Source organism: Crassostrea angulata, chromosome 6 (genome assembly GCF_025612915.1).
Source record: "Crassostrea angulata isolate pt1a10 chromosome 6, ASM2561291v2, whole genome shotgun sequence".
Lineage (NCBI taxonomy): Eukaryota > Metazoa > Mollusca > Bivalvia > Ostreida > Ostreidae > Magallana > Magallana angulata.
This window is the reverse complement of record NC_069116.1, coordinates 40,806,281-40,826,627: the sequence shown is the minus strand read 5'-3', so window position 1 is coordinate 40,826,627 and position 20,347 is coordinate 40,806,281. Positions and strand designations below refer to the sequence as shown.

The 20,347-nt window shown below is 34.2% G+C and overlaps 2 protein-coding genes, 1 long non-coding RNA gene and 1 pseudogene across 3 annotated transcripts; 1 reads left to right on the top strand and 3 right to left on the bottom strand.

The window, feature by feature from the left end:
• Positions 1–4,946: 4,946 nt before the first annotated feature.
• On the bottom strand, positions 4,947–6,578 carry LOC128186933 (probable ATP-dependent DNA helicase RecQ; annotated as a pseudogene).
• A 35-nt stretch (positions 6,579–6,613) lies between these two features.
• LOC128186935 (uncharacterized) lies at positions 6,614–10,352 on the bottom strand. Its single transcript, XR_008244009.1, has 4 exons — positions 7,949–10,352; positions 7,628–7,854; positions 7,383–7,516; positions 6,614–7,177 (listed from the first exon to the last, which is right to left on the bottom strand). It is a non-coding gene; the product is annotated as an uncharacterized LOC128186935 (long non-coding RNA).
• Positions 10,353–12,412: 2,060 nt separating this feature from the next.
• On the top strand, positions 12,413–14,920 carry LOC128186931 (bifunctional 3'-5' exonuclease/ATP-dependent helicase WRN-like). The gene is made up of 3 exons (XM_052856912.1): positions 12,413–12,811; positions 13,104–13,266; positions 13,566–14,920. The coding sequence occupies exons 1-3, from the start codon at positions 12,472–12,474 to the stop codon at positions 14,464–14,466; spliced, it is 1,404 nt and encodes a 467-aa protein (XP_052712872.1). The 5' UTR covers positions 12,413–12,471; the 3' UTR covers positions 14,467–14,920.
• A 722-nt stretch (positions 14,921–15,642) lies between these two features.
• LOC128187509 (uncharacterized) lies at positions 15,643–18,626 on the bottom strand. The gene is made up of 7 exons (XM_052857932.1): positions 18,164–18,626; positions 17,497–17,973; positions 17,151–17,274; positions 16,792–16,922; positions 16,596–16,660; positions 15,937–16,475; positions 15,643–15,719 (listed from the first exon to the last, which is right to left on the bottom strand). The coding sequence occupies exons 1-7, from the start codon at positions 18,494–18,496 to the stop codon at positions 15,643–15,645; spliced, it is 1,746 nt and encodes a 581-aa protein (XP_052713892.1). The 5' UTR covers positions 18,497–18,626.
• Positions 18,627–20,347: the final 1,721 nt, after the last annotated feature.

The following is a 20,347-nucleotide window of genomic DNA, read 5'->3' as shown; positions in this document are numbered from 1 at the left end:
CATGGTTTCATCAAACTTAAATCTGCATAACCTGTGCTTTCACACTAAGTACTGAGTTTTGAACCGAAAACTTTCCCAGAATACTTTAAAAGATTTTCTCTATATATTCCTATGTAAAAATTCAAACCGCCATCACGGTCCCGCCCTACCACTAGGGACTGTGAATTTGCAAACTTGATTTTACACTACCCAAGGATGCCTCTACACAAGTTTAAACCTTTTCTGGCCAAATAGTCTTTAAAAAGAAGATTTTTAAAGATTTTCTCTATATATTCCTAAGTAAAAATTCATCCCCCATTGTGGCCTCACCCTACCCCTGGACTATTATTTATTAAGCAAACTTGAATCTATATGATCTGGGGATGCTTCCACTCAAATTTGGGCTTTCCTGGCCTAAAAGTTTTGAGAAGAAGACTTTTAAAAAATTTCTCTATCTATAAAAATTCATCCCCTATTGTGACCCCGCCCTACCTCCAGGGACCATGATTTGAACAAACTTGAATCTACACTTCCTAAGGATGGTTACATGCCAATCTGAGCTTTCTTGGCCAAATAGTTTTGAGAAGAAGATTTTAAAAAGATTCTCTCTATAAATTCCTATATAAAACTTGATCCCCCATTTGTGGCCCCACCCTACCCCCGGGGACCATGATTTGAACAAACTTGAATCTACACTACCTGAGGATGCTTCCACTCAAATTTGAGTTTTCCTGGCCTAATAGTTTTTGAGAAGAAGATTTTTAAAGATTTTCTCTATATATTCCTATGTAAAACTTGATCCCCCAATTGTGGCCCCACCCTACACCTGGGAACTATGATTTGAACAAATTTGAATCTACACTACCTGAGGATGCTTCCATTTTAATTTGAGCTTTCCGGCCTAATAGTTTTTGAGAAGAAGATTTTAAAGATTTTCTCTATATATACCTATGTAACACTTGATCCCCCAATTGTGGCCCCACCCTACCCCCAGGGACCATGATTTGAACAAACTTGAATCTACACTACCTGAGAATGCTTCCATTTTAATTTGAGCTTTCCTGGCCTAATAGTTTTTGAGAAGAAGATTTTTAAAGATTTTCTCTATATATTCCTATGTAAAACTTGATCCCCCAATTGTGGCCCCACCCTACCCCCGGGAACTATGATTTGAACAAACTTGAATCTACACTACCTGAGGATGCTTCCATTTTAATTTGAGCTTTCCTGGCCTAATAGTTTTTGAGAAGAAGATTTTTAAAGATTTTCTCTATATATTCCTATGTAAAACTTGATCCCCCAATTGTGGCCCCACCCTACACCTGGGAACTATGATTTGAACAAACTTGAATCTACACTACCTGAGGATGCTTCCATTTTAATTTGAGCTTTCCGGCCTAATAGTTTTTGAGAAGAAGATTTTTAAAGATTTTCTCTATATATACCTATGTAACACTTGATCCCCCAATTGTGGCCCCACCCTACCCCCAGGGACCATGATTTGAACAAACTTGAATCTACACTACTTGAGGATGCTTCCATTTTAATTTGAGCTTTCCTGGCCTAATAGTTTTTGAGAAGAAGATTTTTAAAGATTTTCTCTATATATTCCTATTTAAAACTTGATCCCCCAATTGTGGCCCCACCCTACCCCCGGGAACTATGATTTGAACAAACTTGAATCTACACTACCTGAGGATGCTTCCATTTTAATTTGAGCTTTCCTGGCCTAATAGTTTTTGAGAAGAAGATTTTTAAAGATTTTCTCTATATATTCCTATGTAAAACTTGATCCCCCAATTGTGGCCCCACCCTACCCCCGGGAACTATGATTTGAACAAACTTGAATCTACACTACCTGAGGATGCTTCCATTTTAATTTGAGCTTTCCGGCCTAATAGTTTTTGAGAAGAAGATTTTTAAAGATTTTCTCTATATATTCCTATGTAAAACTTGATCACCCAATTGTGGCCCCACCCTACCCCCAGGGACCATGATTTGAACAAACTTGAAGCTACACTACCTGAGGATGCTTCCATTTTAATTTGAGCTTTCCTGGCCTCATAGTTTTTGAGAAGAAGATTTTTAAAGATTTTCTCTATATATTCCTATGTAAAACTTGATCCCCCAATTGTGGCCCCACCCTACCCCCGGGAACTATGATTTGAACAAACTTGAATCTACACTACCTGAGGATGCTTCCATTTTAATTTGAGCTTTCCTGGCCTAATAGTTTTTGAGAAGAAGATTTTTAAAGATTTTCTCTATATATTCCTATGTAAAACTTGATCCCCCAATTGTGGCCCCACCCTACACCTGGGAACTATGATTTGAACAAACTTGAATCTACACTACCTAATGATGCCTCCACACACGTTTAAGCTTTTCAAGCCGAATAGTTTTTGAGAGCAAGATTTTTGAAAAATACCAACAAATTTTCAATAATTCTCAATTATCTCCCCTTTAAAGAGGGCGTGGCACTTCATTTGAACAAATTTGAATCCCCTTCACCTAGTGGTGCTTTGTGGCAAATTTGGTTGAAATCTGCTCAGTGGTTCTTGAGAAGAACATGAAAATGTGAAAAATTTACAACAACGACGACGACAGACAACGGACAAATTGTGATCAGGAAAGCTCACTTGAGCCTTTGGCTCATGTGAGCTAAAAAAGGTTAAGTTAACAATACAATAAGTTGTTAAAGTTGGTTTCTGGAAGAACAGACTTTGAAAATTTTCTTAATAAATATTGACAATTTTTTTTTACTTTTTAATCTTTAGTTTTTAAGATTTGTGTACAACATAAAATTGCTTATAATTCGAAGCTTAACACTCAAATATGGTTAGTAAATAGAAATTGTAAACAATTAAACACAAGATAATGCACTAAAACAAAAAAAGAACACAATTTATTTTTTCGAAATGAATCATATTTATACATGTACATGTATATACCTACATATTTCCCGACAGCGATATCAAACTCTATTTAAACTGAATAAACTTGAGAAAATGCCGAGCATCTCAACAAAACCTATTGCATTAGTCTACCATTACGCAAAAGATATTGCCGAATTACCGATAGAAGGAATTGTATTTCAGTACCTTTTTTGATACATCGGATTTTGCTTAATTTGCGCAGGTAAACAGTTAACTGTTTGATTTACCGAAGTCTCTGTTTGATTTGATACGTAAAAATCACGAAATACAGACGATAGTTCCCAGGTTACAAAGCATAAATAATGAAAACGAAACGAAAATCAGAACAAGCTTACACCAACGTCATGTGTGAAACTGTCAACGCATTCATGGCATTGAAATATTTAGCCTCAATTTACTTCACAAAATCGGCACGAATATATTTTGCATGTTTCAAAAATTTCCCTTCATTCGCGAACTGTTGCACAACAAGCAAATTCATCATAGTCAGATCGACCCTTTTTCGTATAATGTCATGGCTGCTTTTAACAAAGAACCTCGTTTTAGAAGTATGGAATAGGAGTCTTGGTAAAATAGGTATGCAAACCCGGGCCGTGGCAAAATAAAAGCCGGGGCAGATCGGCAATCGTCAATTCCAAATACGCATTATTTTGCAGCAATATTTACAGCAAATACAAATATACTGGTCCATCAAAAATCCTGAGATTTTAATGAGATTGGCAGATTAATAACTGCCAATCTTTTTGTTTTGCCCAGGCCAAGTCTTGTCTACCCATTTTACCGGATGCCGAGCCCGAAGCTATTAAACTGATTGAAACACGCCTTTCCTTTATTATTATTTTCGTAATAACTCAGATTTGAAACAGAATCAGACCTTAATTTTTGCAATTTATATTTTCCTTCCCATAAGGATAATTTATGCTAAACTACGTTGAATTGGAATCAGTAGTTCTTGAGAAGAAGATTTTTAAAAATGCACCCCCCTTTTTCTACAGTTTCAAGGTTTTCTCCGCTTTGAATACAGATCGGACTTTTATTTCTGCAATTTATATTCGCCCTCCCATAAGGATGCTTTGTGCCAAATTTGGTTGAAATTGGATAAGCGGTTTTAGAGAAGAAGTTCAAAATGTAAAAAGTTTACGGACGGACAGACAGACGGACAGACGAACGGACGGACAGACGGACGACGGACAAAAAGTGATCAGAATAGCTCACTTCAGCTTTCAGCTCAGGTGAACTAAAATTGGTTGAATATCTCAGAAGATATGCGTGTGTTAAAGATATTTAATGGGACAATTTTTCATCTTTTCAAGCTCCTATTAGTAATATTGTACCAAAAGATTTGTTTGAATGGATAAACAGACATCAACAAATTGCATCAGTATTTATGTAAATTACTACATATATATTTTGGTCCTAGGACTTTTGTTGTGTTTGTTTGCTTCAAGGTATCGTTCAAATTTCCCCAATTGGATTATTTACTGACCTGGGTTAATGTTAAAGAATGAGTCCTTATTCTTTTATATTACATGCCTGGTATTTACATATGCAGCGATATCAAATTATTTCTTCACTTTCATACAAATTATTTGTATTTTATGCAAATTCACTGTACATACATGTAATTGTGTAAACTGTGCTTTGCACCGGCAGTATGTCAACTGGAAACTTGATTTTCTTCATTCTCATCAATGGAACAATATTATATTTCAATGTAATGCCATTTTACATAATTCATGCCATTGGTTCAACAGTATTTTGAAATATTTTTGCAGTCATAGAATTTATGTATCATAACACTTTATTGTAATAAATAAACACTATTTATATTTAAAAGTAATTGATTTATTAGGATGACTGAATTCATACTTTAAGATGCATAATTAATGCTTTGAAAATTAAACAATCAATTAAAACACTCCTTACCACTTCAACGGAGAGGAGGTGAAGTATATTGTAATATAAACCTGACGGTTACACATATAATGTTTTAACAAATCAAAATTTACAGAACTAGTATTACACTATAAGCATGTTTTACTGTACATATATTAAATTGTTAAGTCCTCAAAATCAAAACAATCAGACTTATCAGAAGACGTAGAAACATCTGACAAAACAAATTCAAAATAAGGGTGCTGAAAATCTGAACAATTATTGTTACAATTGCACAACTTATCACATATATCACAACATAAATGTTTAACACATGGGGACGGTTTAGAATTATAAGCATTCAATAGACACTCTCTTCTACATTTATCGGTATTGGTAATATAATTCTTTATATCACTATCTAACTTCTGACACTGTCTTCCATTGAACAAAAGTAAAGCCATTGAAGTTTTACCATCCCGCCCTGCTCTTCCAAACTGCTGTACAAAAGCATCCATGTCCTTTGGGGGTCCATAATTTAGAACATGATAAATTAAACACCTTTAAAATTAACACACATGCCAGCAGTACTTGTAGCTACTAATACTCTAATATTACCATTTGGATCATCTAAATCTTGTTTGATATCCTCTTTAATTAATTCTGGGGTTTTAGAATGATACATTTGAACATGTCTTATTTCTTCCTTTAAAATTAAGTCTTAATGTAGTAACTAACTGTCCACAAGCATTAAAAAAAGTACAAAATATAATAAACCTTGGACACAATTCTTTCTTATCTTTAAGTAACTTAAAGCTGAACACCGCTCGTAAATAGGCACTGTCCGCCATATTTCTCTTAAATCACTGCTGTCCCTACAACCCTTATATAAGGGACAGACCTCTAAACAGTTCAAAGTACTTCGCTGTAGAGGTCTCACCTGTGTGGACGTACATTTTGCCTCGCCGTGTTACCCAGTCGCGATGAAATTATCAAATTTTACGCACTTTTTGAAGCCAGGAGAATACTAACATCAAATAAATTGGTCACTGCATTATTTACGAACAGAAAATGAACATAAGATAAGAAAAAAATGCATAAAATCTAAAGACCACGAAAGGAATACTACATGTCGACCACGAGGTTCAGGTGTGCAATCGGGTGTAACGAAATCGATGGGTTTATATACCAGATATCCGTGTGACGGTGCCTATTTACGAGCGGTGTTCAGCTTTAATAAGAAAAAATAAATGTTTATCCTGTGGAGTAGTACTCTTAATCTTTTTAAGAAAAAGTTTGATGTTTTCGCGCTCTGGATTGTCTATAATTTCATGGCAATTCTTCATGCAGAATTTCTGTTGCAGTTTCTTTCGTGCGGAACTGTTGGCAGTAGCCGTCAAAAGAAGAATTGGACACTCGATTAAAGAACGTAGCTCGCCCAGCTTTCCATACCACTGTCTGAATGGCTCATCATAATCATCACTTTCTCCCCTAAAATTTAAAACATTTTTAATTGAAATCAAGGCCTTAGGGTGTAAGGTAACAATTGTCTACATAAAACAGCAGTAAAATATATGTCAATTATAAATAGTGTCCTTGTTAATAATTTCAGTCATTAATGACTGGCTTTAATATGATTGTTGTCAACCTTCTATCCATTTGGCAGTATCCACACAAACATCATTACTGTATACATTTCAAAAGGCAAAAATCATCAATATATCTTGTTTTTATTCATCTATAGAATAATACCAAGATTGAATATGCATAGCAGTAATCCAAGATTCCTCTGACTCTCCCCCGCAGACAAATTATTTGTCTGCTCTTTCATTATGCTGATTAACGGACATACTACAAGGACGGTGCACAAACAATGTGGGTTTTCCTCCTTAAACATTGGATTAAATGCCTGATAACAGAGGGATTTTCCTGCGCCAGTTCGTACACTCAGGAAAACGTCATTTCCTTTTATAAGATGCTCTATCGCGGCTTTCTGAAAGTCTTTCAGTTCTTCGAAGTTAAAAATGCTCTCTGCAGCAGCCATGTTTACAGTCGATGCAAAAGCCGAATCTTACGAGTTTTCTGATTGGCTAGTCACTCCGAGCAGAGCTCACCGGGACCAATAAATTTCGTTTATTTTCTCAGGAATAATTTTTAGATACGAGCGTCTTTGGAGCATTCCCCCACGGGTTAATGAAAGCAGTGTAACGGATAGAAAACCCGTGGGTTCCGACGATGGGTTGTGGTACACTGGCACAGCATTGTTCCCTGCTTGCAGGGGCACCCTTTCACTAATGGCCTTGTTGTGAAGCTTAAAGCAGCATTCAATGATTTTGATGTACTTCTCTGTCCTGAATTGCAGGCTACCACCTGTTTTGTGAAGGCATCTGTATGAAAAAATGCTTTTGTAAATATGAAACTGGAGATGTAGTAAAGTGTATGGTTCCTCAGTTTCTCTCATGATGCTGCCCTAATCCATTTTTTAAATCAAATTATCTGACAAATGTGGTGTTACAGATATTATCTGTTACAGGTTAGATTTTATATTTGGAGCTTTGTGCACAAGATTTGTATAATAGTTATGAAAGATACCTAAATCTGCTCTTGAGAACGCCAAAAGCTCTCTCAACAGTATTCCTCGTCGAGCAATGGGAGGAGTTGTACTGCTGCACCTGCTGGTTGGATGGCTGGGCAAATGGTGTCAGCAACCATTTCTTCAGTGGATACTGTGGAATCATTAAAATTCGTGGTGGCTCAATTTTCGTGGTATTCGTGGGTAGCCCTCGCCCATGAAATTACATCCTCAACGAAAACTAATTATAAAAGGTTTGGCTTACCTACTGAAACTGAAAACTGACTCATCCATGAAATTAGATCCCCACGAACAAGCAAAAAACCCACAATCCACGAAAATTGGCCCCCACGAAATTAAATGATTCCACAGTAGCCAGATTCACCCAGGAACCATCCATTCACTCATCTCATGATTTGTGGCAAGAAGGAATGAGCCAGAGTGAAAGAGTCATGGGTGGATCCTGGCCATCTTACCACAATGTTGGTAAAACTAAATAAGATAAAACAGTATATTATATATATCAACTTTTTTCTTCATTGGGAACAATAAATCAGTAACCTTGTGAAAAGTTGTAAACATGTACCTAGGATTAGCTACTGCCACAGCCTGTATGTTAATGGCATGGAATCCTTTCCGGCAAATGAAAGTAGGTTCCTCATCACCTGCCATGCCTTGGATGGGGACAAAAATGCCATCAATGGCTCCAACGACATTTGGAAATCCCTGTATGTTGAAGAACTCGTCCTTCACTTTCTTTAGCTCTTGCTGGGATGTTGGAAATCTGATATTGTCGAGACAGAGACAAAGTACAAAGCACACAATATGAATGATCCTTGAGGCAGAGGATAAGGAAATACCATGCGTGTCTGCGACCTCAGAAATATAATCTCCCTTTGCTAGAAATCGCAAAGTAACAAAGACCTGCAAGAAATTATTTCTTTCAGTACAACTTGTTTTTACTTGACTTTAATTATATTGATTATTCTCAATCTTAACTGTGTTGGAACTTATTGAACACTTGATTAACAAAATTACAACATCACTTTATTTTATAATCAGGTATTAATGGTTGTTATTTAATCATGATCAACTTGAATGAATTATTAACTTTTTAGCTTTTCTGATTGAAATTTGTCTGTTGTCATTGTCATTATAAAATGTTCACAATTGTATCTGCTTATGCAGAGCTTCCAGGCCACTTTAAAAAAAAATTGGCACAAAATTGATCCTTGGGTAAAGGGGATTCAAGTTTGTTTTAATGAAGGACCATGCTTCCTCCAGGGGGAGATAATTACGCAATAGTGACAAATTAATGGCATCATTTAAAATTCCTCTGAAGAAGAACCTAAATGGGCTTAGAAAGATAAAACTCATGCAAATCTTCAAAAATCTTCTCACAACAATGCAATGTATGATCTGAGATGCATATGAAAGCATTCTCAGATAATATAGATTCAAGTTTGTAGAAATTGTGACCCCCTAGGGTAACCATTTAAGCTTTTCAATGCATGTACTAAATTGATTTTTGCTTTTTCACAGCCATAATGCTCAGGTGAGTGATGTGGCCCCTAGGCCTCCTCTCTTCAATGTCACAGAGATGAAATTTGACGATCCAATCGTAAAGACCATTCATGCTGAATTAATTTAAAAAATGGTACCTATCCTTTGTTGATAGTAATTTTTACCTCTTCTATGACATCTGTATTATTTTTAATTAATTAATGACCCTAATTAACAATTACAAACTATGTAAACAGATATACACCTGTGAAATATTCTTAATATATCGATAAGATTATATTATAAGGTTCGAAGTGTCTATAAAAGCGAAGGGTCTGCTGATAGGGCGAATCGTCTCGGTGCGAATCGCCAATAGCGGCGAAACGCACCATTACAAAAATACATTGTAGCAGTACAAAATGATTGACTACCGTTAGCTCTCCTCTTTCAAGAGTTAAGAAATTTATAAATAATTGAAGAACTTACTTGTACAAGTGCAGGGATGGCATGGGATCTAGAGGTGGGATGTTGTACTCTTATCTTTGATTAAGTCAGTTAATCCAGTTACTGTAGATTCCTTACTTTACGCGAGTACTTAATTCCGCGATTATACGATTTACCATCGAATTGCGATAACATAAAATCGCGAATGCCGAAATTTCATTACAGTTTCATGTAGTTTTACATGTCTCCCAAAATTATAAGCGAGATTTTAGAATTCGCGAGACGGGCTTATCGCAATTTTACGCGGATATTAATTCCTCGCGTTTAATTAGGAATTTACAGTATTGTTGGAAAACGATACCTCGCTATCAACTCGATGTCCGTAAAATTGTCAATAGGGTTTCCTCTGTCCCGGAAAACTCTCTCTCTCTTCGCAAAGCTCTCTCGTTCTCAAACAACAACAAAAACGCAGCCATGTTTGTTTATTTATTTCTATCTTACGACAAATATTTTACACTTACGAAAAATATTTTAGACTTAAGAGAGGGTAGAGGCTGTCGTAAAGTTACGATGGATTTCACACTTATAAATCTCGTATGAATCTTTGTGAAACCCGACAAAATCGTACGTTTTCTCTTATGATAGAAATTAATCGTAAGAATTTTTGTGAAAAGGGCTACAGTAGCACAAAAATTTTCAGTTTTCAGGTCTTCTTGCAAGTTTGTTATGGTGGAATTCACAGAAGAAAAGGAGATAGAGGTAGTTCACAGAAAAAACAAGTTGCTGTGAAGCAATGTATTTTTCCAAGCAGTGACTTCAAAGAGCTGCCTGTGAAAGTCTTGAACAGAACAGGTTGGTTTCTGACTTACTTTAAAGTTTTTTTTTCTGTATGAACAATGTGTAGCATATAGGAATATCTTTACGATATGATTGTGAAAATTATGCTTAAAGATTATATGAGTTTTCAGAGTGATTAACAGACTACTTGAGTGCATGTAATTTTATTTAATACAATTCATTTTTATTTGTTATAGATGATTATATAAAAGCCAGAAAAAAGCTAAGTGATGCAGAATTTACATTAGACATCCAAACAGAAGCAGAGGAAATTGAGGATGGAAAAAGGAAGAAAAGGTTTAAAATCATATTGATCTGTACTAACTAAGAAGCAGAATATATTTTATTCAAGTTTTCATTTTATAGTGAACAAAATTGATTTTATTTTGTTTTGCAGGCCAAATAGAAGATATCTGGAGTCCTCAGATGAGAGTGAAGAAGAACCACCACCAAAAAGGATGTCTCCAAGGAAAAATCAGGCAAAACGGCCAGAACCTTCTGTGCTACAACCTCCTATGCTACCAAGGATTATTTTTAAACAAACGTAATATACATGCACATAACTGTGCACAAAATGCAAAATGTTACAAGATCTTTTTTCTTTGAATAGAGAGATGCAACAGGCAGCCAGGGACATTACACCTCCACTCCCTTCTCTGCAGAGTACATATACGTCTATAGTATGATGGAAAGCACATCTTCTAAAACAGGTGGTAAACAATTTTACATATACCTTGACTTTTTACTTCGTTAATTAGAATTTACATTTCTGTTGGTAATAATTTAATAAATAAAAGTTGTATAATTCTATGTAAAATGGTATTATTCTGAATTATGTGCAGTGTATATATGTTCAGTACATTTCATTATGTAACATTTGAGGTGAAATTATTAACAACTCTAGAAAAAGTGCGTACTCAAGTCTTGCAAAACACTAAACTTCTCCAGTTGCTACTGGAGAAAGTTGAAGTTCCTGATGAATCTTCTGCACTTGAACAACTGCCAGTGGAGGTTCATTTTCCCATATCAAATAGAGAGGAATAAGACAAATTGGAAGATCAACTTGACAATGCCGATGTTCTTAACAGAGTTGTACATATATGTACATGTCATATTTTTTTCAAACATAAACAACTGTTTTTATCAAAATTCTGATTTTCTTAATGAACATCAATGACTGATTAAATAAAAATATGACATGTTTTGATAGTTGCTTGAAAGTAAAAATTTGAAGCAGATATGGTTTAGTTACTGGATATGCTTCTAATTTTTAAAAGGTCAAAGAACTAGGAAGTATAGGTGGTGAGAACATGAAGACTACAGTGAAAAGGGTACTATCCCACATGATAGGGAAGGAGCTAGCAACGAAAATAAACTGGGTGGGAAAAGGGGACAAAATTCCATTTAAAAAACCTAAAACTACGCAACGCTTTGATCGGTACCTTTTCAATGTTTTTGTTTAGCAATTTAGTTTCGTATATTTATATGAAAGATGGTAAAGAGAAAAAAAAATTTGTCAAAATGTAAAGTAAAAATTATGTGATACATATATATATGTATCTGTAAATAGTGTTACATGTTTCTACAAACTTTATATTACATGTATTAATAAACACACAATAATAAACATGCTATCATTGGGATATTTGTTTTAATACCCAGGCACTGATAAATCACTGTATCAAAATATATTTATTTGATCAAAAACTTTTTTTTAATTAGAACCCTTCTTTTTTTAAGGTTCTGTGAGAAAAAACAGATTTACGTCTGCAGCAACTGATGCCGAAATAGAGAATGTCGCCAAGGACTGGTTCAGGTTTGCGAAGGACAGATATGGTGGAAGAAGGGAAAGAGAAAGAAAAAAGATGGCGGAAATTGAAAGGGCAATTAATGAAAACAGAAACAGTGAAAGCAGTTAATTTTTGAACTGTCATTAAATGAAAACTTGGGATTTATTTTTGTAATATTCTTTATATAAAGGAAATCAACAGTCAGTGAAGGTTTTTTTTCTTAAAGGTATTTGAGGTCATCAAGTGCATTGATGACCTAGATATTTAGAGCTTAGATGTCCATGTAAGATGTGTTGACTCACAATTATATAAAGGACTTGTATTAGCGAGCTTGATCTACGCAACTTGTTCTTGAATGTGTATCATAGGAATAACATTACATTTTACCACAATCTAATTAAAATTAGATGTTTGATCCGCTCGCTTACTCGCTACACAAACATCTAACAACATCCCATAGAGGGTCACGTCAGGGGTCAAATTTGCGTAAAAATAGTGACCAATCGTTTTGGAGACGGAAATGCCTTCTTAACCAATGAGAGACGTCTTTTTTCTAATGTTCGGTTGTGCAAGCAAAATGGCGGCGAAAGAGACAATGAACGAAGCAATTGAAAAGGTGTTGAAGAAATTTAATATTCCGAGTTTGAAACGAGAACAGAGACAGATATTGCAGTGTCTAGTGAACTTGGAAGACTGTTTGGCGGTCCTTCCTACAGGATTTGGAAAATCTCTGCCATTCCAGATGGCAATTCCTGTCCGGAGAGAGATGGGCATGAACGTTGGCAAAATTTTAGTATGTTGCCCGTTGATTTCTCTTATGCAGGACCAGGTGGCATATTTACGAAGTATTTCCAACTTGACTGCAGCATATAAAGGTTGGTGTATGAAAAGTTATAATGCATATTTTGTTCTGCTTTATTAAATCGGCTTTGAATAAAATACATTGAAAGCAATTTGCTTTTTGACAGATTATAAAAGAAAAATAAATCGGCACATAGAGTTAACCGAAATGCCCGTGATTTACCGAAATGTCCGTTGAAAACACCGAAGAGCCCCTCGAAATTACCGAAATGCCCATTATAACATTGTATAACATCGTAATATTTTTAATGAATTTACAAGAACATTTACCGGGTATTCAGAATCTATTGAAATATTTATTTATAGGGTCCAGTGATGAGGATGATAGAAATATTCTTGACGGAAGAGTAGATATTGTGTATGGCTCCCCAGAGGCATTGGTTGGCAACCCAGAATGGAGAGAATCAATGCGTAGTAGTCTTGAAGTCTCAACGATTGTTATTGACGAGTTTCATACAATAGCAACATGGTAAGTGCACATATTTTCAAGTTGCATATTGATACATAATATAGCAAGTGTCCAGTTAGTTGGCCTGTGGTGTACATGCAAATGACTGATAGTGAAACATTCTAATCTATATGTTGGATTCAATTAAAATTTCTTTAGAAGAATGATTATAGAGTTCATGGTTAATTTTGAATAAATGAAGTTATCATGAAATAAATATTAAAGCTGTTTAAAGCAAGCAGATCTATATAACACCAAATTTTAATGAGATATAATACCGGTAAATACTTTTAGACAATAACATGTAATATGTTTTATAGGGGACAGAGTGAGGATGGCAAAGAGGCATTTAGGAAATGGTTTGGACATGTTGGAGAGCTACGATCATTATTTCCAAATACCAATGTGTTGGCTCTGAGTACAACATGCACGAAGAAAACAGCCAAACGTGTAAAGAAGTGCCTCAATCTTAGTGACAAATCCTTAGAAATCATTGTTTCACCTGATAAACCTAACATTAAATTAGTTGTAAAAAAGGTGTCAAAAAATATAGAAACTGCCATGTTTTGGCTGATCGACCCTCTCCAAGATTTATGTGAAAATTTCCCAAGGGTTATAATTTATTGTACTTCAATTAATGATGCGTCAAAAGTGTATAATTTTTTAATTGAAGAGGTGCCATCTTGTGTCCATCATATTGACTTATATCATTCAGAAACTGAAGACATTAAGAAAGATTTCATAATTAATGAACTGAAAGAGTCGGACAGTAAACTTCGTATACTAGTTTCAACAAGTGCACTAGGTATGGGTATAGATGCCAAAGGTTTTAACAGTGTTATTTTATATGGTGCACAGTCAAATGTCTCAGATTTTGTGCAAGAAATTGGAAGAGTAGGGAGGGACAACATGCCATCTATTGCTTTAGTAATGTTTAATTCGTATCATCAACGATTGGCTGATCAAGCCATTAAGAAAATACTTCTTACGAATGATTGTAGACGTCTTTGTCTTTTGGACAATTTTTTGGATGACCACGAACTGATTAAAGTAAAAGAAAGTTTAGTGGGACAGCATGCATGCTGTGATAATTGTGCCCTCAACTGTATGTGTAAAGAATGTATATTATTGCCAATTGAAAAAATGTATGATTTTAATTTGAACACAGAGGAAAGTGATGATAGTGACAGTGATAAAACAGAGGAATATGAATCTGATTAAGACTTATATGAACCATTATAACTCTATCCATCAATGTTAATTTCTTATTGATATTTGAAATTCATTGTTATGTGCTGTCTTATTTACTGAAAACAATGTGTATAAGTCTGAATTTGGAATTTATCTTGAAATCACTGTAAAGGATTTACAGTCTTTTGATAGAGAGTGTTACTAGAGAAACATGTACTTCATTTCATACCAAAACATGTTCAACAATGATTATATATGCATAAATTTGTTGAAGTTAAAATTAGTTTCTGTTTCATTATTTAGACAGAATTGTGTCGATACCAGATCAGTTGGTAAAAAATTATTCTTCACATCGTTTTTAAAATTTTAGATATGATTTTAGACATAAGCTAGGTATTTTGGCTTTTTAAAATTTTAATGTTTTCATAGATCTCTTCTTCTGAGGGAGATTAAAAAGAGTCTTAAAATGATCGGACAATCTAGTCACTTAATTAACATTTACAGCCTATATACCAGGTAATCAATGTAATTAGAATTTGCTACCAAATAAAATTATAGAGAAAATGTAAACCAAGTATCATAATTGAAATAACATTTACAGTGAAACATCAAATAAGGTGGCTATAAAATATTTATTAAAGATGCAATGCATATTTTTGATATCGTGATACAATCACAATGTTACACATTTATAACTACCCGTATGTCTGATTGACTTGATATAATGCACCAAAGTTAGGTTGTACATGTAACAATACATGTTAAACAGTAAAAAAAAAACACCATAGAAACAGTGTGTAATACATTATGCATGATAAATCATGTACAACAGTACCTACCATTTCAAAAACTAGTAGCAGTCATTATGTACTGATATATGTAAAAGTTGCAGTCATAAGGAAGAAATGGCTAGAAAAGTTTAAGCATAACACAGTTATACCCGTGGATCTCTTAGGCGAATAAAAGGTTGGCTTGGTTTATGTCTATGTATCATAGTAGATAATCCAACAAATGCATTGTCAAATGGGTTTTTGTCCACTGAAATATCTTGAGACTTGAATTTTCGATTTGGAACAATAGAAAGCATATTAGTATTTTGTAAATCTTTTAAGACCTTTAAAACATCTTCCTTGTAACTAGGGATGTGATGGAAGCCCTTTCTGCTATGGATTTCAGTAATGACATCAAAGTGACTAACTAAATTTATTAAGTGGGGATATTCCTTTGAATGGGCAAGGATGCTTTCTTTTGTTTTATGGCCAGAGCAAGCAATCTTGCTGTCCCTATTTAACATTTCAAGGTATTCGTCCAATGACACATTGTTGTTTTTTCCACCTTGTAAATTTACGAAGCGTTTGGCTACTAGGCGTTCCTTTTGGTCATCAGGGAGAATGCCAGATGTTAACGATATCAAATGAATCGAGCCAATAGAATACTTTACTTTGTTTGTCAGATGGTAGACAGGAAGTTCATATTTTGCTGATTTTACAGCCCTCTCACCGTCACCCATATCAACAGCAGTGTCTAAATTCTTGTGCAAAATAACAAGCTTAAACAGCATGACAAGGTAATTGTGCATTTGGTCTTGAGTTTTATTCTTCGGTTTTTTTGATGGCTTTGCAATGTGAATGTCATGAACCTTCTCTTCATGGGTTTGTAAAGAGAGAACACGTGCATATGTTTTGTCACAATGATGACATTTAAATCTTCCTTCCTCTAGTGTTGATGTCCAATAGTTTTCTGGGTGTTGTGGGTCACACACAATGTTACGTAAATTCTGAAAAATGTCATCTGTACTGTCAAAAAAATACTTCCTCAGAATGTTTTCACTAACAGAGTCAATGTACTCTATTTTTTCTTCATCTGACATAGCTGCAAAGTTTCTTGGCAGTTCAATTGCATGTTCAATGTCTGGAACGTCAAAGAAATTCAGGAAAAGTAGCAAACAGATGGCATCCAGGATCACATAGTACAGCATCTTGTATGCTCTGTAGGCATTATACACTTGCCCTTTCACATTTCTCATGTTCAGGAGGTTCCTACAATCAATTAAATAAAAAATAATTCAAAGCCAGTAACATATATTTTCACAATAAATCTGTTATTATACACACATTAAATGTATGACATACGAGTCAAATAAACTTGCTTTATCATACCGATAGTAATTTACTGTGCCTTGGTCCACAGCACTCTTGGTTGAATATGTCAGTTTGTGTATAGCCTAAAAAGAAATGGTACCATGAATTTCAAAGCATTTTAGTCTTCTTTAAATTTTACTTGAAACAAACAAATCTTCTATACACTACTGTCAATCAAGAAACATACTACATGTATTATGTATCAAATACATACCTCTAAGAAATTCATGAGTCTGTGGAAGTCCTCAATTTTGGACACAAAGCCTTGTAATTTTTGCAGCGGTGTTTCAGCATTAGCCATAGCTTTCTGAGCTGCTTGCACTCGTTCATCTGTTAACCTGTCACCTAATTAAAACATTAATTTGATTATATATGTGTATTAGTCTATCATTTAAACCTTTATTTTAGAAACACAAAGCAACATGAATTATTGCATTTTTTGCTTAATATTTAACACAACCATTACAAGAAAAATCACGTAAGGATCTTTCTGTAGTATACATGTACTATAATATTGTTATCTTAGATGAACTAAAAAAATAACTGCAAGTCTCATTATTATATAAAACAAACCTCCAAAAAAGACAGATTCCACTACTTCTCCATCCTTGCATGGGACATAAACAGATAACGTTTTCAAGAGCCGAATCAACTCAGGTGTTTTATTCTCGTTGCAATCAAAAAGTCCAAGTGGGTACTTTAAAAAATAGAGAGAAAAAATGTAACCTTGTATATCTTCCATTAAAAGCTAAATGGGTTTATATTATTTACTGATAAAATTAAAATGTTTCATAAAGTATATATTTCAATACTGAATCTGTTTCTTTAATAATATCAATTTACATTTAAAAAACAATTAATACATTCTTCTGATTTTCAATGTAAGGAAAAATTATAATTACATATATAACAAAATTACTTGTTTTGTTTTATTTCCAACACAGTGAGAATATTTATGTTCCAAATGCTTTGGGTAGATCTTTCCATATATTTTCTGCAATTCAGGATGATTTTCGATGACTGATGTAGAGAAAATAAATGTTAGCTCTTTCATCAAGTTCTTTTGGTCGTCTATGGATGGAATGAAGGTTCCAACTTCAATGTCATGTGGTGCGGAAGCATGACAGCCACGTTCAGTTGGGATAACTCTATCCACGATGGCGTACACATGAAACAGATGAAGAGAAATAGTTTTCCGATCCGATGTTCTATATGATGGAAGTATGTTCTTGTCCCAATTGTCTCCAATTATTTGATATTTGACACTTCCTCCTTCAGCCCAAGAATCCCGAATCTTTAAAATTTCTTTGTCCAACACATCCTGCCAGTCAAGTAGCTTTCTCTTTATAGTGAGTGGATGTACTGTTAACCCAACATGAGATAGTCTTTCTATGTCCTAAAATAAACATAACATATCATATAAGAATGCCTTTATACTTTAGGGTTAATTGTACCATGAAACTATAAATTTACTTCCATTTTAATAATAACGGTACAGGTTAACTAAACAAGAGGCATCAAAGATTTTAAAAATGTAAAAAAATTCTCTTTTTTAAGGAAATATTTTACACAAAGTACATGTATACCCGCTGTGTGCATCCACCATGATATAAAAGAAAACCATTTATGTACTGCATAACAGCCATCTCCTGACTTCTTCCATGAAGTGCTATGCCTACAGTTTGCAAAGCATGAAGAAATGGTTTGCTTCCAACAACAGGTGGAATGTCAGACACAGTAGCTGTTATTATAGATAAAAGTGCTGGACACATCATCTGCAGTTGTTGGTAGATATTCTCCCATCGGAAGTTGAAAAAATCTGCATGGGTTTTCTGTTGGAGTAGTGTTCCTGAACCTCTTTTTGAAACTGCTTTACATTCTTCTTGCACAATCTTCTGGGAGCCTTGCACTAATACCATTGGGTTGTGTTTACGCAAAATGTCAACTATGGTACTGTCTGCATTTCCACCTCTTGCTATAGCTTTGCAGATCTGTTGGTGGGCATCCTCTTTGATAGTCGCAGATTTTCTCTCACTTGGATAGTGCACCACAACCTGGTAGTTTAAAAAGCTATCAAAATTAAAATTAAATCATGTAAATATGATGAAATACATTTAAATGCTTTTTATCAAATTAGACATAAATATACACCTTTTCAAACAATATGATCTTTATGACTAATTATTTAATAATTTTCAATTACATATATACATGTACGTTTTTTAAAATATTTCTCATACTGTTTTAAAGTCATTGTATAAGCTAATTAGTGGAATATTGGAAACTTTATCTCTCATTCTTTCTCTCTCTTCCTTTCTTTGGTTAGTGTACAAGTTTTTTCAAAAATTCTTCTGTAACATAATGTTAGAATGAACATAAAACAGAAACTCAACAAATTACTAACTAAATTCTAATTCATCACATGCACTAATCATCCATTGAGAGACCAATAGTTTGGAATAAAAAGGCTAATTCTTTAGGGTTTGAAGAATCTTCAGAATTCAGAATTAAAACAGTCAACTATAGTGGAACAACCTACAATAATGATGTCTCAAAAATCAAAAAAGCAGGATTCTACTTCTGGGTGGGTTCTTTTGTCAGATATAGTAACCTTTGCAGATTTGTTTTCTTTTTAATTACATAATTATGTATACCCAAAGCACACTAAAACAAAGGTAACAAAGTTAAATCTAAAAGTCAACAAAAATATTCATTACAACTACATGTAGTATTCTGCTTTTCTACAATAACTCAAAATAAATAAAACAAGAACAAATGTAATCTTAAAATAAGCCAAACAGATAACATGAAAAATAACAATTTTTTTGAAAATTTTAACATTGCACCTCTACTCTCCCATCAAGGGAACATTGGTCAGATTTGTTCTCTTTGACAGAGAAAAGGACTCTCTTTGTTTTTGGAACAGGTTCTGTCACAATTACATTCATTATACATTATTACATGTGTTAAAGTAGGAATCAGTAGAATAACCCTAACCTAACAATACCTTTTTCGATTTTAAGCCGTAAAGACATGTGACGGTAAATCAATGATTTGTCAATTATGTTACCATAAACTTACCTGACAATTTTGTGTTTGAGTACTGAGTGAGCAAGCACATCTAACATAATTTTATTTTGATTGCTCCTATAACAACAGTTGTGCAGTACATATTTGATTTGAAAAATACATTTTAAAATTCAATCACTGTGACCAGGGACATATATACTAATATACATCCCTGCTGTGACAGATACTTTAATCCGAAATATTAAAATCTATGTCTCAATTCTTATAAAATCTATTTTAAGCAACACACACACAACAAAGACAGTTTTTAAACATCTTATAAAATCTATATGTACTCCTTAACTTACCAAAGTCTTGTTCTTTTTCACTGACTTTGCTCAGGATCTGTAAACATAAAAATACAAATAATAAAACTTCAATTCCTTAATTTAAAACTATAAATCTTTCAAGAGAGACATTGAATGAAGATTTTTTTTTTTACCTCAGTTTGTGGTGCAATTTTTCTGTACTTCGTTAATTCACGGAATGGGGACAGTTTCACAGGTGAAACAAACGAAACTTTGGCGAGGGGGTTTGCCGGTCCACTGCAAGTACCACTCGTGTCAGGGGGGTTCGGATCAGGACGTAACATTCTTTTAGTAACAGACGTCCGTCTGGGAGAGGGGAGGGATATAATTTGTGTTCTATATACAAAATCTATGCTTTCCCTGATCTTTTGTTTTGCAGCTTGGTTTTTCTCA